Here is a 13,776-nt window from a genome sequence, read left to right as displayed (position 1 = left end):
ATGATGATAGTTGGGAAAGAGAAAGAAGAAAAGACAATTAATTTATTTCATTTTCTTGTTCACAGTTTAGCGGATTAAATTTTTATTTCTATTATTAGAAGTGTAACCGATTAGGTTTGGTCCTCTTTTGAATAAATTTTAGGACCGAACTATTATATACTAATTTTAAAAATTTAAGAACCGACATGGATCGATTCATCACCGAAATTAAAACTTTCAATTTTTTCAATTTCGATCCGATTTACCGTTTATACGTATGACACGATATAAGTTTAATATTATAATTTTTTTCAATACTAAATTTAATTGTTAGAATTTAATATTTATTATTAACAATTACTAATTTATTAATGTTCAATTATACTAGTACACTATAAGTAGTGTCTAACTTATTTAATAAACTTGAATAACAAGACTAAAATAGTATAATTAGTATCTAATTATAGTAGTATAAATAGTATCTAAAGAGTACCTTACATAAGATGTTATATTAATTTTACGTTATTAGATTAATACACTTAAATGATAAGATTAGAATTTCATATTAATTCTAATATAATATATATAATATACAGTTAAATTTATTTTATTTAACAATTTAACATATAATATATATAATATAAAAAATTGAAAATATACATATCATTAGGGCGGCAACTTGACCACTATTTCTCGGGTCTGGGCCCGACCCGACCCGACCAAGCTACAAAAACGCGCGAACCCGGTCCTACCCAACCCGTACTGTTCGGGTCGGTTGAACAGTACGGGTTGTGTTTGTCTTTTTTTTTTCTTTTTTTATTTTATTATTTTATATAACTCTCAGAATTACACACATCAGAAAAATGCCTATTTCCTCTATTTCCTAATGCCAGACTCTGGAACCTTTGACTGATGGATCCTTCTTCAGGTTTCTCAACCCAGAGGAAACAACATATATCAACATGAGAAATAAATGAAAGAAAATGGGTGTGCGATAAAGGGGAATAAAGAAAAGAAATTATCAAATAATAACAAAATCTAATAAAAAAATGTACAAAAGCTATCTATTACAAAATTTATCTAAATTACAAAATATGAACATCAACTGATAAAGGATTAAGGAGCATCTAACGATCAAATTTCTCAGCTTCTCAGTTAGAGATACATAGAGTTATTTCTACAAATCTGTTCATAACATCATGATAAAACCCACAAGTAGCACAAGTGAAATTCATAAAAAATCCAGTGTTCATAAAAGTACATTTGGCAAAAACAAATATCAGTAAAGAACTACAAATCAGAATCAAATAATAATCTTCTGCCTTTTCACCTCTTCTTCTCCCTCTTTTTACTGCTTGATTTTATCTGTTCTCTCCAAAAGGACTCACTTATTGCGGAATATCTATTGGTAGATGCCTGTGCATGCTTTCAATCTATGCTTTTATGGAAAAGGGAGAAGAAAGTGTGTGATAGAGATGGAAAAGGAATGAGCTGAAAAGAACACCGGCATTTCTAAACGCAAGCCTTGAACAGAGTTTTTAATATAAATCCCTTATATTTATGGTTGGTTTTTGGTTGTTGTCTGTGATTTTTCCTGGATAATAAGACATTAAACTCTTTTGGGTCTCTTGGCTTTAGCTTTCCCGTACCAACTCTCTCTGGGTTGTTGCAGAAAGATCCTTCCATACCCAGCAGAATGATGCCACACCAGGCTTGAAGAAAACAATTTCATTTTAACAAAGTTTTTTCCCCTCAAAATTTTCAACTTTTTCCTCAACACATTGGTTTTTTGGTTTCTTTTTCCTCAATTTATTTATTTTTCCTGGGTTTTTTAACTATTTATTTCTTCACTTGAGGGAAAGAGAGATGGGGCAAGCAAGGGCCTTATTTCCAGAATTTATGCACAATTACTATTACCAAAAGAAAAACAAATAGATTAATTCAATCTCTCATTTCCATTCTTAATGTTTTCCATCGTACCAAATGGATCAGTTAAAATCCTCAAGGCTTCCCACATCAAATGTTCTTCCCAGGAACCCCCAAGGAATGACAGAAGAAAAAAAACTCATTAACTTATTTCCAGAAGAAAAAACTCGCTAACTTATTTCCTTACTAAACAACAATAAGACAGACGGTACATACCAAATAAAAATCACTAGTAGAAAAAGACTCTTGCTGATGAAAATCATATAACTCAAACATCAGTTTTTCCCAAATCCTCTGCCTGAAGAGCCCAAATCCTGGCCTACCATGAAGCTGCACTGCTTCTCAATCCCAGCAACTCAGAGCATAAGGGAGAGGTAATTCTTCCAGACCCATTTCATTTTTTTTCGTAATTTTTTATTGTGTAAAGGTAGATTATTTTCACCCATTTTTGTGCATGCAATCACCCCAAAGAAAAATAACAACTCTCCCAAATGGCAAATATAGTCAAGAAATATAGCAAAAATCAATGCAATGCACATAGACTTACGAACTTAGAGAGAGAGAGAGAGAGATTACCGGTGGCAAGGTGTTTGTGGTGCGTGGCATGAAGACTAACAGACTGAAATAAAATGGAGAGAAGTTGAAGGGGGCGACAGTGGGTAGGGTTTCGCTGTGAGAAGTGATTCATTCAATTTCATGATTTTGACGGTTTCTACATCTCTAAACCCGTTATTAAACTTTCACCTGATAAACCCGTCTTTATTCAAGTTGGACAGATCCGGTGCTTCGGACGGTGCAGGCCAAAGCCATTTATGCACAGCCATACATATCATACGTTTAAATCAATTTTTAAAATATAAAACCGGTTCCACACCAGTTTAGAAATGATTTCGATCCCTAAAAACCGGTACACAAACCAATTATAATCAGATTTTCTAATTGAAGAAGTCTATAAAAACCGATACCAGTTTGGTCCAATCCAGTTCAACCGATTTTCTAATTTTTTGTTTTTACATCCCTATCTATTACAGCCTTTTTGAAAGAAGCTTCAAAACTGAATTTAATACAATATGCATCCTATTATTATATTAAAAATTCAAAAATAAATAAAATTTCACCTTAAGCCGCAATATTCAGCCGCCCCTGATTTTGGAGCCACCCAGAATGGCGTATTCTCCAAGGCTCAGCAATTACAAAGCGTTAAGTATTACAGGCTCGGTGAAATCAGTCATCAAATAGCACAGGAATTTATACCGAAACGAACTTGATACAAGAGTTAAGCTGTGATGCACGTGCTTAATGCATGAAATCCCAAATCCAAACCATTCATTATCAATTATCTAATAAAACTATCACAATAGTGGATAGTGCCGCTGAAAATATGGAACAAATAAACTAACAGATTCTGGTCCAGAAAACACATCCCATGCTCCTCTCAAAACTTTGAAAACGAAAGATAAAATAGTAAAGGACACTGGTCTAAATAACATCAACCTAACTCAACTTGGGCCATCTTCCCAAGAATCTCCCAGCTTAACCTGTGATATTCTGAGACTTGTTAAGAATCACACCTTCATATTTGACCTGGAACCATTTCATGGCATCCTCTTTTGTGACCCTGTGCTGGATCCCAACACGAGATTTGCATCGGCGACGACGGCCAACACGGTAACCGGGGCGCTCCAGAACAACAAAGAAGTCCATACCGTAGATTCCAGTTGAAGGATCATACCTGAGACACAGGGATAATGACAATAATAAACAATAAAAAAAATGGAATTATATGCCTACAATCCAAATCACAGTATCCTTATTGCACAATTGCAAGGACCTTCAAGTAAGCAAATGTGCAGGTCGGCTAAACAAGGATACGACAATGGGACTGCAACAACCATAAATTGTATGTAGAACAGCATACACGATCAAGACATTTTTTAAAAAGTAACCAAGGATTTTATTAATAACCACAAAGGGTGTAACCTAAGTACACACAAAGTATTCAATAGAAACACAAAGTATTCAAATGGGTGGTTATTTAACCATCCCATCCCATTCCATACACAATTTGTGAGTCCCATGTCATCCTATTTGAAACAATGGACATCCTGAAATGGTCAAAGATGATGTTGTGATGCCATATTCTCCCAAGGAAAAAAAATGAACCAGGCAATCTCGTATATTTGCCATGTCACCTTTGCTATTTTACAGAATCAAATTGGTCAATTTTATTGTGCAACTAACTCATGCTATTAGTGTTGGATAACCCAAACAGATAATTCAACCTCATGATAAACATGATCAAATATAGCTAGACACCAACTTCGGCATCATCAATTAAATTACAAATTACGACGATGCTGGAGCACAATGATGCATCAAAAACACTCCAACGAATTAGAAAATACATGCATGAGCTTCTCTAAGGGCTTGTTTGGATACTGGGGGCATGTTTAGAAAGAAAGATGAGATGAGAATTCTATAAACAGTAATGAAATTGTTTGGATTAAGATGTTTTATTGGGCTTTAGAAAATAAGAGAGAAAAAGTTGAATAAAAACATTATAAAATTAAAAAATTGTTTGATTTTAATTTTTTAATATTACTTTTGTTTTAAAATTTGAAAAAGTAGTATTATTTTTTTAGCTTTGTTTGGAAGTTGGGAAAAATCGTAATGATTATGTAATGATTAGATGAAAAAGTAGAAGATTTGAAATTGAAGAATGCTTTGAGTGATGTTTGGGAAGGAAATATCTGAGAATGACTGAATACTTGGTTACCCAAACTAGCCCTAAAAGGGTTCCTTATAGACTTCTTCAAGATCACAGCCTCAAAAGGAAAAGAGCACGCACTACGTTAAATAAATTTTTCTACATAGTTTTGTCAATCATGCATTGGTGTTGCTCTTGTATATGTTCCCGTGTACTTGGGCTATGCCAATTTCTCATCACAAAGTTCCTGTTTACTGATAAAAAAAAAAAAATTCTAGATAGTTTTGTTTCTTTGATGGACAGATGGTTTATTTCTTTTAGTTTTTGATAAATATAAATAGTTATATATATATAGAGAGAGAGAGAGAGAGCTTGTGCTGTGCAACTGCAAATTCAAGTTTGGCAATTTCCAAATTACACAAATTTACCACAGGGTGATTCACCAACAAACAAATGAAAGCCCAACCTATTAAAGTAAGAGGCATACAACTCATGTTTCAGGACAAATAAACTTACTTGATTCCCAGGTCAATGTGCTCCTGAATACCAAAGCCAAAACACCCAGTATCACTGAAGTTTCTCCTCAGCAGCTCATATTCCTTCACCTTCAAACCACTCTCCAAAAGCTGCATCGCCTTGTCACCCCTAACAGTGACATAGCATGCAATCTTTTCATTACGTCTAATACCGAAGGACCGCACAGTGTACCTTGCTGTCAATTTGGGGCAGAGAATAAAAATAAACCTCAGTACAGAATTAATCAAAGATACCAAACACATAAGCACATGGGATGAGTCTAGTAAAGAAGAAAAAACATAAGCCATCCCTTCATGACCCTTCTTTCACTTGTAACATTTTTAAGGTTCGTAATTTCTCCTGTTTACAAAATGAGAAGTTCTTTAATGACAAGGAACTTCACCAAGCCATGAACCTATGAACAGCTCAACTTTGTATGCCCAAAGCAAATATGTTCAAATTTAAACCAAAAAGGCACAGACACACACTAGTTGAATCAATATATAATATTCAAAATCTGGAATTACATTAGCTGCAAGAAAACAAGCCTAGAATCCACCTACTTGATGTTAACAATGTCAAACAGTAGATATTCTTTTCATACATTTTACGTCAGAGCCTTACCAAAATTGGGAAAACATCAAACAATAGCTACTGAGGAAAAAAAAACTCAAAAATCAGAACTTCGTCATTTACTTTTTAGATCTTCAAAAATCAGAAAACCAAATAAGCTAGCCCAACGTTAGTCTCATTAGGCTCCATTTACCCAATCTGTAATTTAACTCTCTTGGATCCTAAACAAAAATTCTAATAAAAAGGTGCAAACCTTTTTTTCCTTTTGCAGCCTTCCCTCAGCGGCTACACAAATCACAACCGCCGTTGATTTCAAAGGAATCCATAAGAACAAGAATATTGAACTTTACAAGTTAAAGAAGCCCAACAAAAGTAACGATACCCAAATATAAATTTTATCGAACTCGGAACACCTACGCCAGAGAACCTCATGCTACTCCTAAATAACCAAAGATCTAATATTTAAAGATCTAATATTTCCCATCAAACAAGCAACAATGAAAATGTCCAAAAACCTTACCCTTGGAGAACACTGGATTTTGACCGCTGAGCTGCTCCAACACCTGCATATGAAACAAGCATGAGATCCTAAATAAAAACAGCGACTATATAAATTTTCGTTTGAGAAAAAGGTGGGTATCAAGGGACTTTCATGGACAGAGGGTAAGGACAGAAATGAATGTATGCAGGGAAAAATGAATGAAAGAATACCTTCGCGGCCCTGGTTAGACGATCACCGCTCTCACCGACGGAGATGTTGAGGACGAGCTTCTGGACCTTGATCTCCCTCATGGGATTACTCAGTTTCCTCTCGGAAGCCTGCTTTTCGTTAACAAATACACAAACAGAATTAGAGAAGAGTTCAACATTGGCGGAGAGATACAGTGGAAATAAGTGAGATAAGGCGAGAGGGACACCATTAGAGTAGTTGGGGATAGAGAGTCTGCAGCAGCCGAAATTGAGAGAGAGGAGGGAAGCTTGATACGGATGGCTAGGGTTTTTGCCTGAGCATTTTATATATAGGTTTCATTGACGACAATGCCCTCAGTACTGAAATTTCTCATGTGCATATGTGCCCGTCGAATGGTCGATTATAGATACAGTTATCGGTAGATTTTAGAAAAATAAATTTATATATATTATATATTAGATTTATTTTATAATAAAAATAATTTATAATTTAAAATTAGTTAAAACTTAAGAGAAAAATTGAGAAGAAAGAGAGAGCCACTGGACTGGAATGAGCTGGGCCGTGTCCGATTGAATTGGGCTGCTTTTCATATCGGATCCAAACATGAAATAGATATTTGGGAGCTTGTTTCAAACATGTTCAATGTAGTATTTATATAAGAAAAATGATATAGAATTGCAATCGTGTTGAATTGTAATCAAAGCGGGGAAGGAAGAACTCACTGGCAACTTGAGGAAGGTTAGGTGGGGCTTGCTCCTGGCTGGGAATATTCTCACGAAGGAGAAGCACTGAAGCAGGTATATATACCGTTGGTTTAAAAGGTTTTAACATGAAGTGGGCTCATGTAGAATTGTAATCCTAGTGAACTTTGATGATGAAGATCTGCATGACTTGGAGTTCATAGACAATCGGGGCTTGGTTCTCATGGATTTGGGTTGATTCCTTCTATAAAATATTAAATAGGTTTAAATCTAATTATTGAGCTCAATATATTTTCATAATCGGCCATAATAATTTATGGGTCCATAATCAATTTAAAATTATCCAATAAATCTCAATTGGACTTCTAAAATGCCAACCCATTAATATCATCCGCTAAATTTTGACGGGCCTTAAAATAAATTTTTGGGTGTCTATGAGCCTAATTGAAATTCCTAGATAAGCTCAATAAATTAATAACTCATGAGCTTATTTAATATGACCCATGAAACTTAATTTAAGCTCAATAAAATTATCTACAAATTGATGTTAGAAATATTAAACTGGGTCGCTACAAGTTTGTAGATAGGTATGATAATGCACTTAAAGGCAAGATTGAGAACAAGAGTGCAACTAATTTTAGTTTTTTCTGCACAGAATTTTCCGCACACAAATTCAGTGCATAACTTTTTATCGCATCGAGAGGCAGTTTCAAGAAACTTATACAAATGCTAAATTTAAATAATTTCAAGAAGAGTTTAGAGGTTTGATATATTGTTGCGCATTGATGGTTAGCTATGAAGGCTCATTTTTTACATATAAATACAATCAAAGTTATGGATGGATTTTTCAAAAGTGCAAACTATGTTGTCCACTTTAATAATGAAGAGTGTGAAGCAAGTTACACATATCAGTTGTTTGATTTTAACGGCATGATGTGTAAGCATGCCATCCATATGTTGAAATTTCATAACAAGGATGAGTTGCCTTTAAATTACATCTTTGATAGGTAGATGACGGACTTGAAACGAGATTACACTCTTGCTCGAAGAAGCCACAATGATCTTAGTTGTAGTCTAATGCATACCAAATGAATAAATTGAATAAAACTTTTTATGAGATTTCTTCAATTGCAGCAAATAGTGATGAGGATTGCATGAAATTAACGACTCAATTAGGTAATCTGAAATTGAAATGTATTAAGATGCTGCCAATGTGTGATAATCATTCTATCGAGTCATTAGGGGTGACAGAACACCTAATTGTGGGAGTCTTCCCTTGTTAGGTACAACTGTATTACCAACTTCTTGACAAGGAAAACTCTTGTTATACTCCTACAGTTCAAAATGTAGACGTTGATATCTGTACTATAGTAAATTAACACTTATGCTTCACTTTAACTTTCTCAAAATAATACAATCAACAGTATAACAATATAATGCAATTTTGGGGTTGTAGACCCATTCTTTAGCCACATTTTGTAAGAAGCAGTTATTTTTTAATAAGATATTTGAAAGAAGCTGTTATTTTGCTAGTGGGAAGTCCATTTTGTAAGATACAAAGTATATTAAAGTTTATTGACTAACAACCCACTTAAAAACAACTTAGGATTTGACAATAGTAACATGTGACAGTCAAGTGGAAGTAATGATCCTTAAGGGAAGATAACTTTTGGATCATGAATTGGCAAAATAACTTCCACAATTTGTTTAGTTAGTATTTTTTTTTAGGATTCTAGAGTAATGCAAACTTCTGAGGAAATAAGTGTCAAAAGGCCAATAGTAAGATTATAAGTAACATGAAAGAAAATTGCTACCTTAATGGGCTTGGGAATTGGTCCATAGCAAGGCAAGGGAATTAAATGGATTTGAAGAAGACCTAATGGCTGTTTATAATAAGTGTCCGAGCTTAATAAGATAGAGGGCTAATGATAGGCTCAAGACTATGGGCCCAACTTAGTAAGTCCCAAGACTAAAGACAACTTAGTGAGTTACCAAGGCCCAAGGAAAGGCTCAATAAGGTCTGAATATGAGGCCCAAGGAAAGGCCCATTTCAAGGTCCACATAAAGGTTTAAATCCTTATAGATAGGTGGCCCAATAAGATTTTAACACTTGGAGACAAAGCTTAGAATTCTCATTTCACTTTTGCAAATAAGGCTAACTATCATTAAGCCATTGGTTTTCTCTCTCTTGAAACCCTCTCACACGCCCTAGGGTTTGTTTTCCAACCATTGTCTGTAATGCCTTAATAAAAGACCCAAACCACATGGCTTATATTCTAAAAGGACTAGTTAATGATACAATTTTTATATATGTAATTTAAAAATATTCAATCATGTCTCATACTAATTGTCTCTATTTTAGATTGATTTAAATTAAATAATCATATGTATATTACATTTTCAACATTGTAAATTGATCATGACCTATTTATTGTTAAATTGGACTCTTTTTATATGCATGCATTATTTTATATATATCTAACATACATTTTATTATCCATTTTTAATGTATTTATATATTGACCAATTATTATTATTTCTTAATTTTGAATAATTGTGATAGTGATTATGTATAGTGTATATCTAAATGACTAAATATATATCTATAAAATCCAGTGTAAAGGTTTGTGTATTGTGCGGGTTATAGGCTTTTAAATATAATGAATGGGGTATGTTATACATAAATCTTTATAAATAATACAGCTCTATGTATCACTAGACGCAATGCTTTATTTTATTTTTTCTGCTGACCAAGTAGTGCGCCCCGGGGCTATCAAATTGGGGCTTGTACATTCAGTCACATGACCCGATTGTTGTCTATTTGTGTGAAGTGAAGACTAAAGACCCTCCCTCACAACGTCGACCCCCGACAAAACTGCAGCACTTACTGGCGATTTTAGCATCAACACTTACCTCACCTCACCGAAATCCACCGACGGAACTGCATCTCACAGAAAGAAAGAACTACACCCCCACCGATATAGTTGGTTTGTTTACCTTAGCTTGGAATTACACTTCCTAGAAACTGAGACAATTGAATAATTTCTTGCCATTCTACAGAGAATTTGTCTGCATAAGTTTTTCGTCTATGAGTATTATTTATTTTTTACTTTTGAAATGGCAGCCCTGATATCCTTCATTTTTTATATCAGTGCACATAGAGTACAAAGGTTTGCCCTTTAAAGAGAAAAATAGGCTAGCCATTGAATCAATTTTTTCTTTTTCTTTTTTGAAATGACAGCCCTGATATACTTGAAGAGAAGTGTTAAGTTTATTCTCCATTTGCTAGAATATTTTGTGCAAATTGTTGTTGAGCTTACCTTATGTGCAAATTGGTTGAGCTTATCCATTTACTATTACTAAGTTGATGTGTATTGGGTGGATAATGGTATCTTTTTATGGGGATTTGGGATGGATAGTGCTCTATGTTTTTGCTTGAATTTGGGGCTTAGTTCCAGCTTGTAATTAATTGAAAAGATAAATTCCACCACAATAGTATCTTAGAAAATGATATGCTAATTTAATTATTGGATTCATTTTGTAGGTTTTTCAAGGCTGAGTCGATATGGCTTCCAACATCAAGTTATCAGATAATGATTATGATGAAGTAGTGGTTGATGATGGGCCCGAAGTTGATGATAGTGTCGAAGAATCCAAGGTTGATGATGGTGTCAAAGACCCCAAAGTTGGAATCACATTTTCTAGTGATGAAGAAGTCCGGCCTTACTATATGAAGTATGCTAACCATAAGGGGTTTGGGGTGCATAGAAGGAATTCTAGACAAAATGACGATGGGAAGGTTAGATGGTTTACATTGGAATGTGCATGGTAAGGCACAACAAAGAGTCAGGTTTCAAATGTCCTCAAGCCAAGACAAACAAAGAGGGTAAGGTGTAAATCAAGAGTTAATGTAGTTTTGAATGAGGGTGGCGGATACACCTTATCTAGTATAATATTGGATTACACACATGCATGTAGTCCAAGGAAAGCAAAACACTTTAGATGTTTTAAGAAGGTAGATGCTCGTGCGGCTAATAGGCTTGAAATAAATGATGAGGCAGGAATACGTACATCAAAGACTTTCAAGAGTGTAGTTGTTGAAGCGGGGGGTATGAGAATGTGTCATTTGGGGAAAATGAGTCTCGAAACTATATTAACAAAGCACAACAACTTCGCATTAGAGTTGGAGGTGTTGAAGCTCTAATGAATAACTTCTAGGATATGTAGAAAAAAAATCAGTCTTTTAATATGCAATCGATGTGGGCAGGTTAAAGAATGTATTTTGGGCAAACGCTCAAAGTAGAGCTACGTATCAATCATTTGGGGATGTGATCACATTTAACACAGCGTAGCTTACCAATACTTATAAAATGCCTTTTGTGCCATTTGTGGGTGTGAATCATCATGATCAATCCATCCTATTCAGGTGTGGATTGATATCCAATGAGGACACACATACTTTTGAGTAGTTGTTTGAGTCATGGTTGAAGTATATGAATGACCAACCACAAAATGCAATCATTACAAACTAAGATAAGGCAATGCAACTTGCAATTGTGATGGTGTTTCAATCATCTAAACATCGCTTTTGTTTGTGGCATATCATGAAGAAGCTTCCTGAGAAGTTTGAGTCACATTCTCGATATGACAAGATCAATAGTACTCTACACAAATGTGTGTCTGACTTGTTATGTGAGAAAGAGTTTGAAGAACGATGGTGCGAATTGCTTGACACCTATGATCTTCGCGATAATGCTTGGTTGGGATCGCTATATGTTGATAGGCAGTTTAGGGTGGTGTACATTAAAAACACATTTTGGGCTGGAATGTCAACTACACAACGTAATGAAAGTTTGAATGCTTTTTTCGATGACTACATTCACTCTAGGACCACATTGAAACAATTTGTTGATCAGTAGGACTTAGCCCTTAAGAGGAAGGTGGAGAATGAAGCAATTGTTAACATCAATTCATTTAACATTGAGATTCCTTGCATCCCCCGCTATCCTATTGAGAAGCAATTTAAAAAAACATACGCAATTGCAAAGTTTAAGGAAGTCCAAGACAAATTTTGAGGGTTTTTATATTTGATTACCTCGTATTTATGAGGTGATGGTGCAAAATATACGTACATAGTTGTGGATGAGATTGAAGTGAGTGATGGATTCATTAAACGTGTAAACTACATTGTGAGCATCTATGAAAAAGATCCCTTAGATATTACATGCAGTCGCAAGTTGTTAGAGTTTAGGAGAATATTATGCAGACATGCTCTTCGTATTCTGGCGCAGTTAGGCAAGAGTAAAGTGCCATCAAAATATATTTTAGATCAGTGGAGGAAGGATATAAAGAGAAAATATACCTATGTAAAAAGAAGTTATGAGGCGACGAGCAACCCCGAGGGACAAAGGTATGATCGAGTCCAAAATTGCTTCTATCAATTGTGTTCAAATGTCGCTAAAATCGAGAGAAACTGTGTGAAATTGATCGGTCAGCTAGAATAGTTGAAACTTGAGTACTCGAAAGATGATTCAAGAGAAGGTACTTCCACAACTGGTCCAGACACTCCGATGGATGGCACAATAGGCAAAGTTCTTAGTCTGTTGGTAGTTCGGAGTAAAGGGAAACCAACAACTAAGAGAAGAACGCATTTTGTTAAGAAGTTCGCAAGAAACCGAGAGCGAGAAGGAGATTGCCCACAACTGAGGTAAGATATTGCACCACTTGTGTTAAGTTTAAAAATCATTTCCTTTGACAAACTCTAATAATTTAACATATTAACCTTGATATTTGTTGATATGCATAGCGTACTCACTTATCAAGAGAAGATAGACCAAATTACAATGTGAGCGGCATAAAACATGAGGCTTCATAAACCCAGGTACACTTAAAAAGTCAATTGTTCCATTGTTTATTCCTATTATTTTCTTTTGTTTATCTATTGAATTCAAAAAATGGCATTTGGTCATTGTCCTAGGTATCTTGGCTACATGATCAAGAAAGCCAAGTTTGTACCCATAAGCCGAATTATTTTTCTACTCCCTCGACTGCTCCTCCACCTCCATTACAAGCATAACCGGATTATGATCTATACCAGCATAGATAGTGGCAGCCATGATGGTGTTGTATTTATGATGAACAACACAAGCCTTATAATGAAGTGTTTTGAAAGTGTTGTACAACATAGGTGCTTTTTGCAATAAATGTGTTTTAAACACATCTTGCGCATTTGTACAACATATGTGCTTTTTGTAATGAAAGTGTTGGGCTTTTGTAACAATGCTCCTATTTTTTATGAAAGTATTTTGAATCCTTTGTTGTAAAGAGGTTTTTGTAATGAATGTTCTTTGACTCATTTAATTAAGTAATATTTGTTGTTGTTACACTTTTCTAGGATACTGAACTCCATCCATCATTGATAGAAAAAACAAGCACAAGACTTCTAGGTTATTCAAGTCCATCCATTTTGGAAATTTATACATGAGAATATTCAAGTTTACAAAGAGCTTCTACATACATATAGACTTTCCAAGTCTCAACAAATACAAAGAGTTTCAACATACATGGGAATATTCAAGTCTCAACAAATACAAAGATCTTCCACATACATATAGACTTTCCAAGTTTACTACTTTTATTACAACATCGATGTAACTAACATTTTCCTTTGAACAGAATCCAAG

General features: G+C 34.6%; 1 protein-coding gene across 1 annotated transcript; it reads right to left on the bottom strand.

The window, feature by feature from the left end:
- Positions 1 to 3,173: 3,173 nt before the first annotated feature.
- LOC109019293 (60S ribosomal protein L11) lies at positions 3,174 to 6,762 on the bottom strand. Its single transcript, XM_019001562.2, has 5 exons — positions 6,619 to 6,762; positions 6,413 to 6,520; positions 6,222 to 6,264; positions 5,129 to 5,324; positions 3,174 to 3,637 (listed from the first exon to the last, which is right to left on the bottom strand). The coding sequence occupies exons 1-5, from the start codon at positions 6,619 to 6,621 to the stop codon at positions 3,439 to 3,441; spliced, it is 549 nt and encodes a 182-aa protein (XP_018857107.1). The 5' UTR covers positions 6,622 to 6,762; the 3' UTR covers positions 3,174 to 3,438.
- Positions 6,763 to 13,776: the final 7,014 nt, after the last annotated feature.

This window comes from Juglans regia, chromosome 1 (genome assembly GCF_001411555.2).
Source record: "Juglans regia cultivar Chandler chromosome 1, Walnut 2.0, whole genome shotgun sequence".
NCBI lineage: Eukaryota > Viridiplantae > Streptophyta > Magnoliopsida > Fagales > Juglandaceae > Juglans > Juglans regia.
This window is presented reverse-complemented; position numbering and strand designations above follow the sequence as displayed.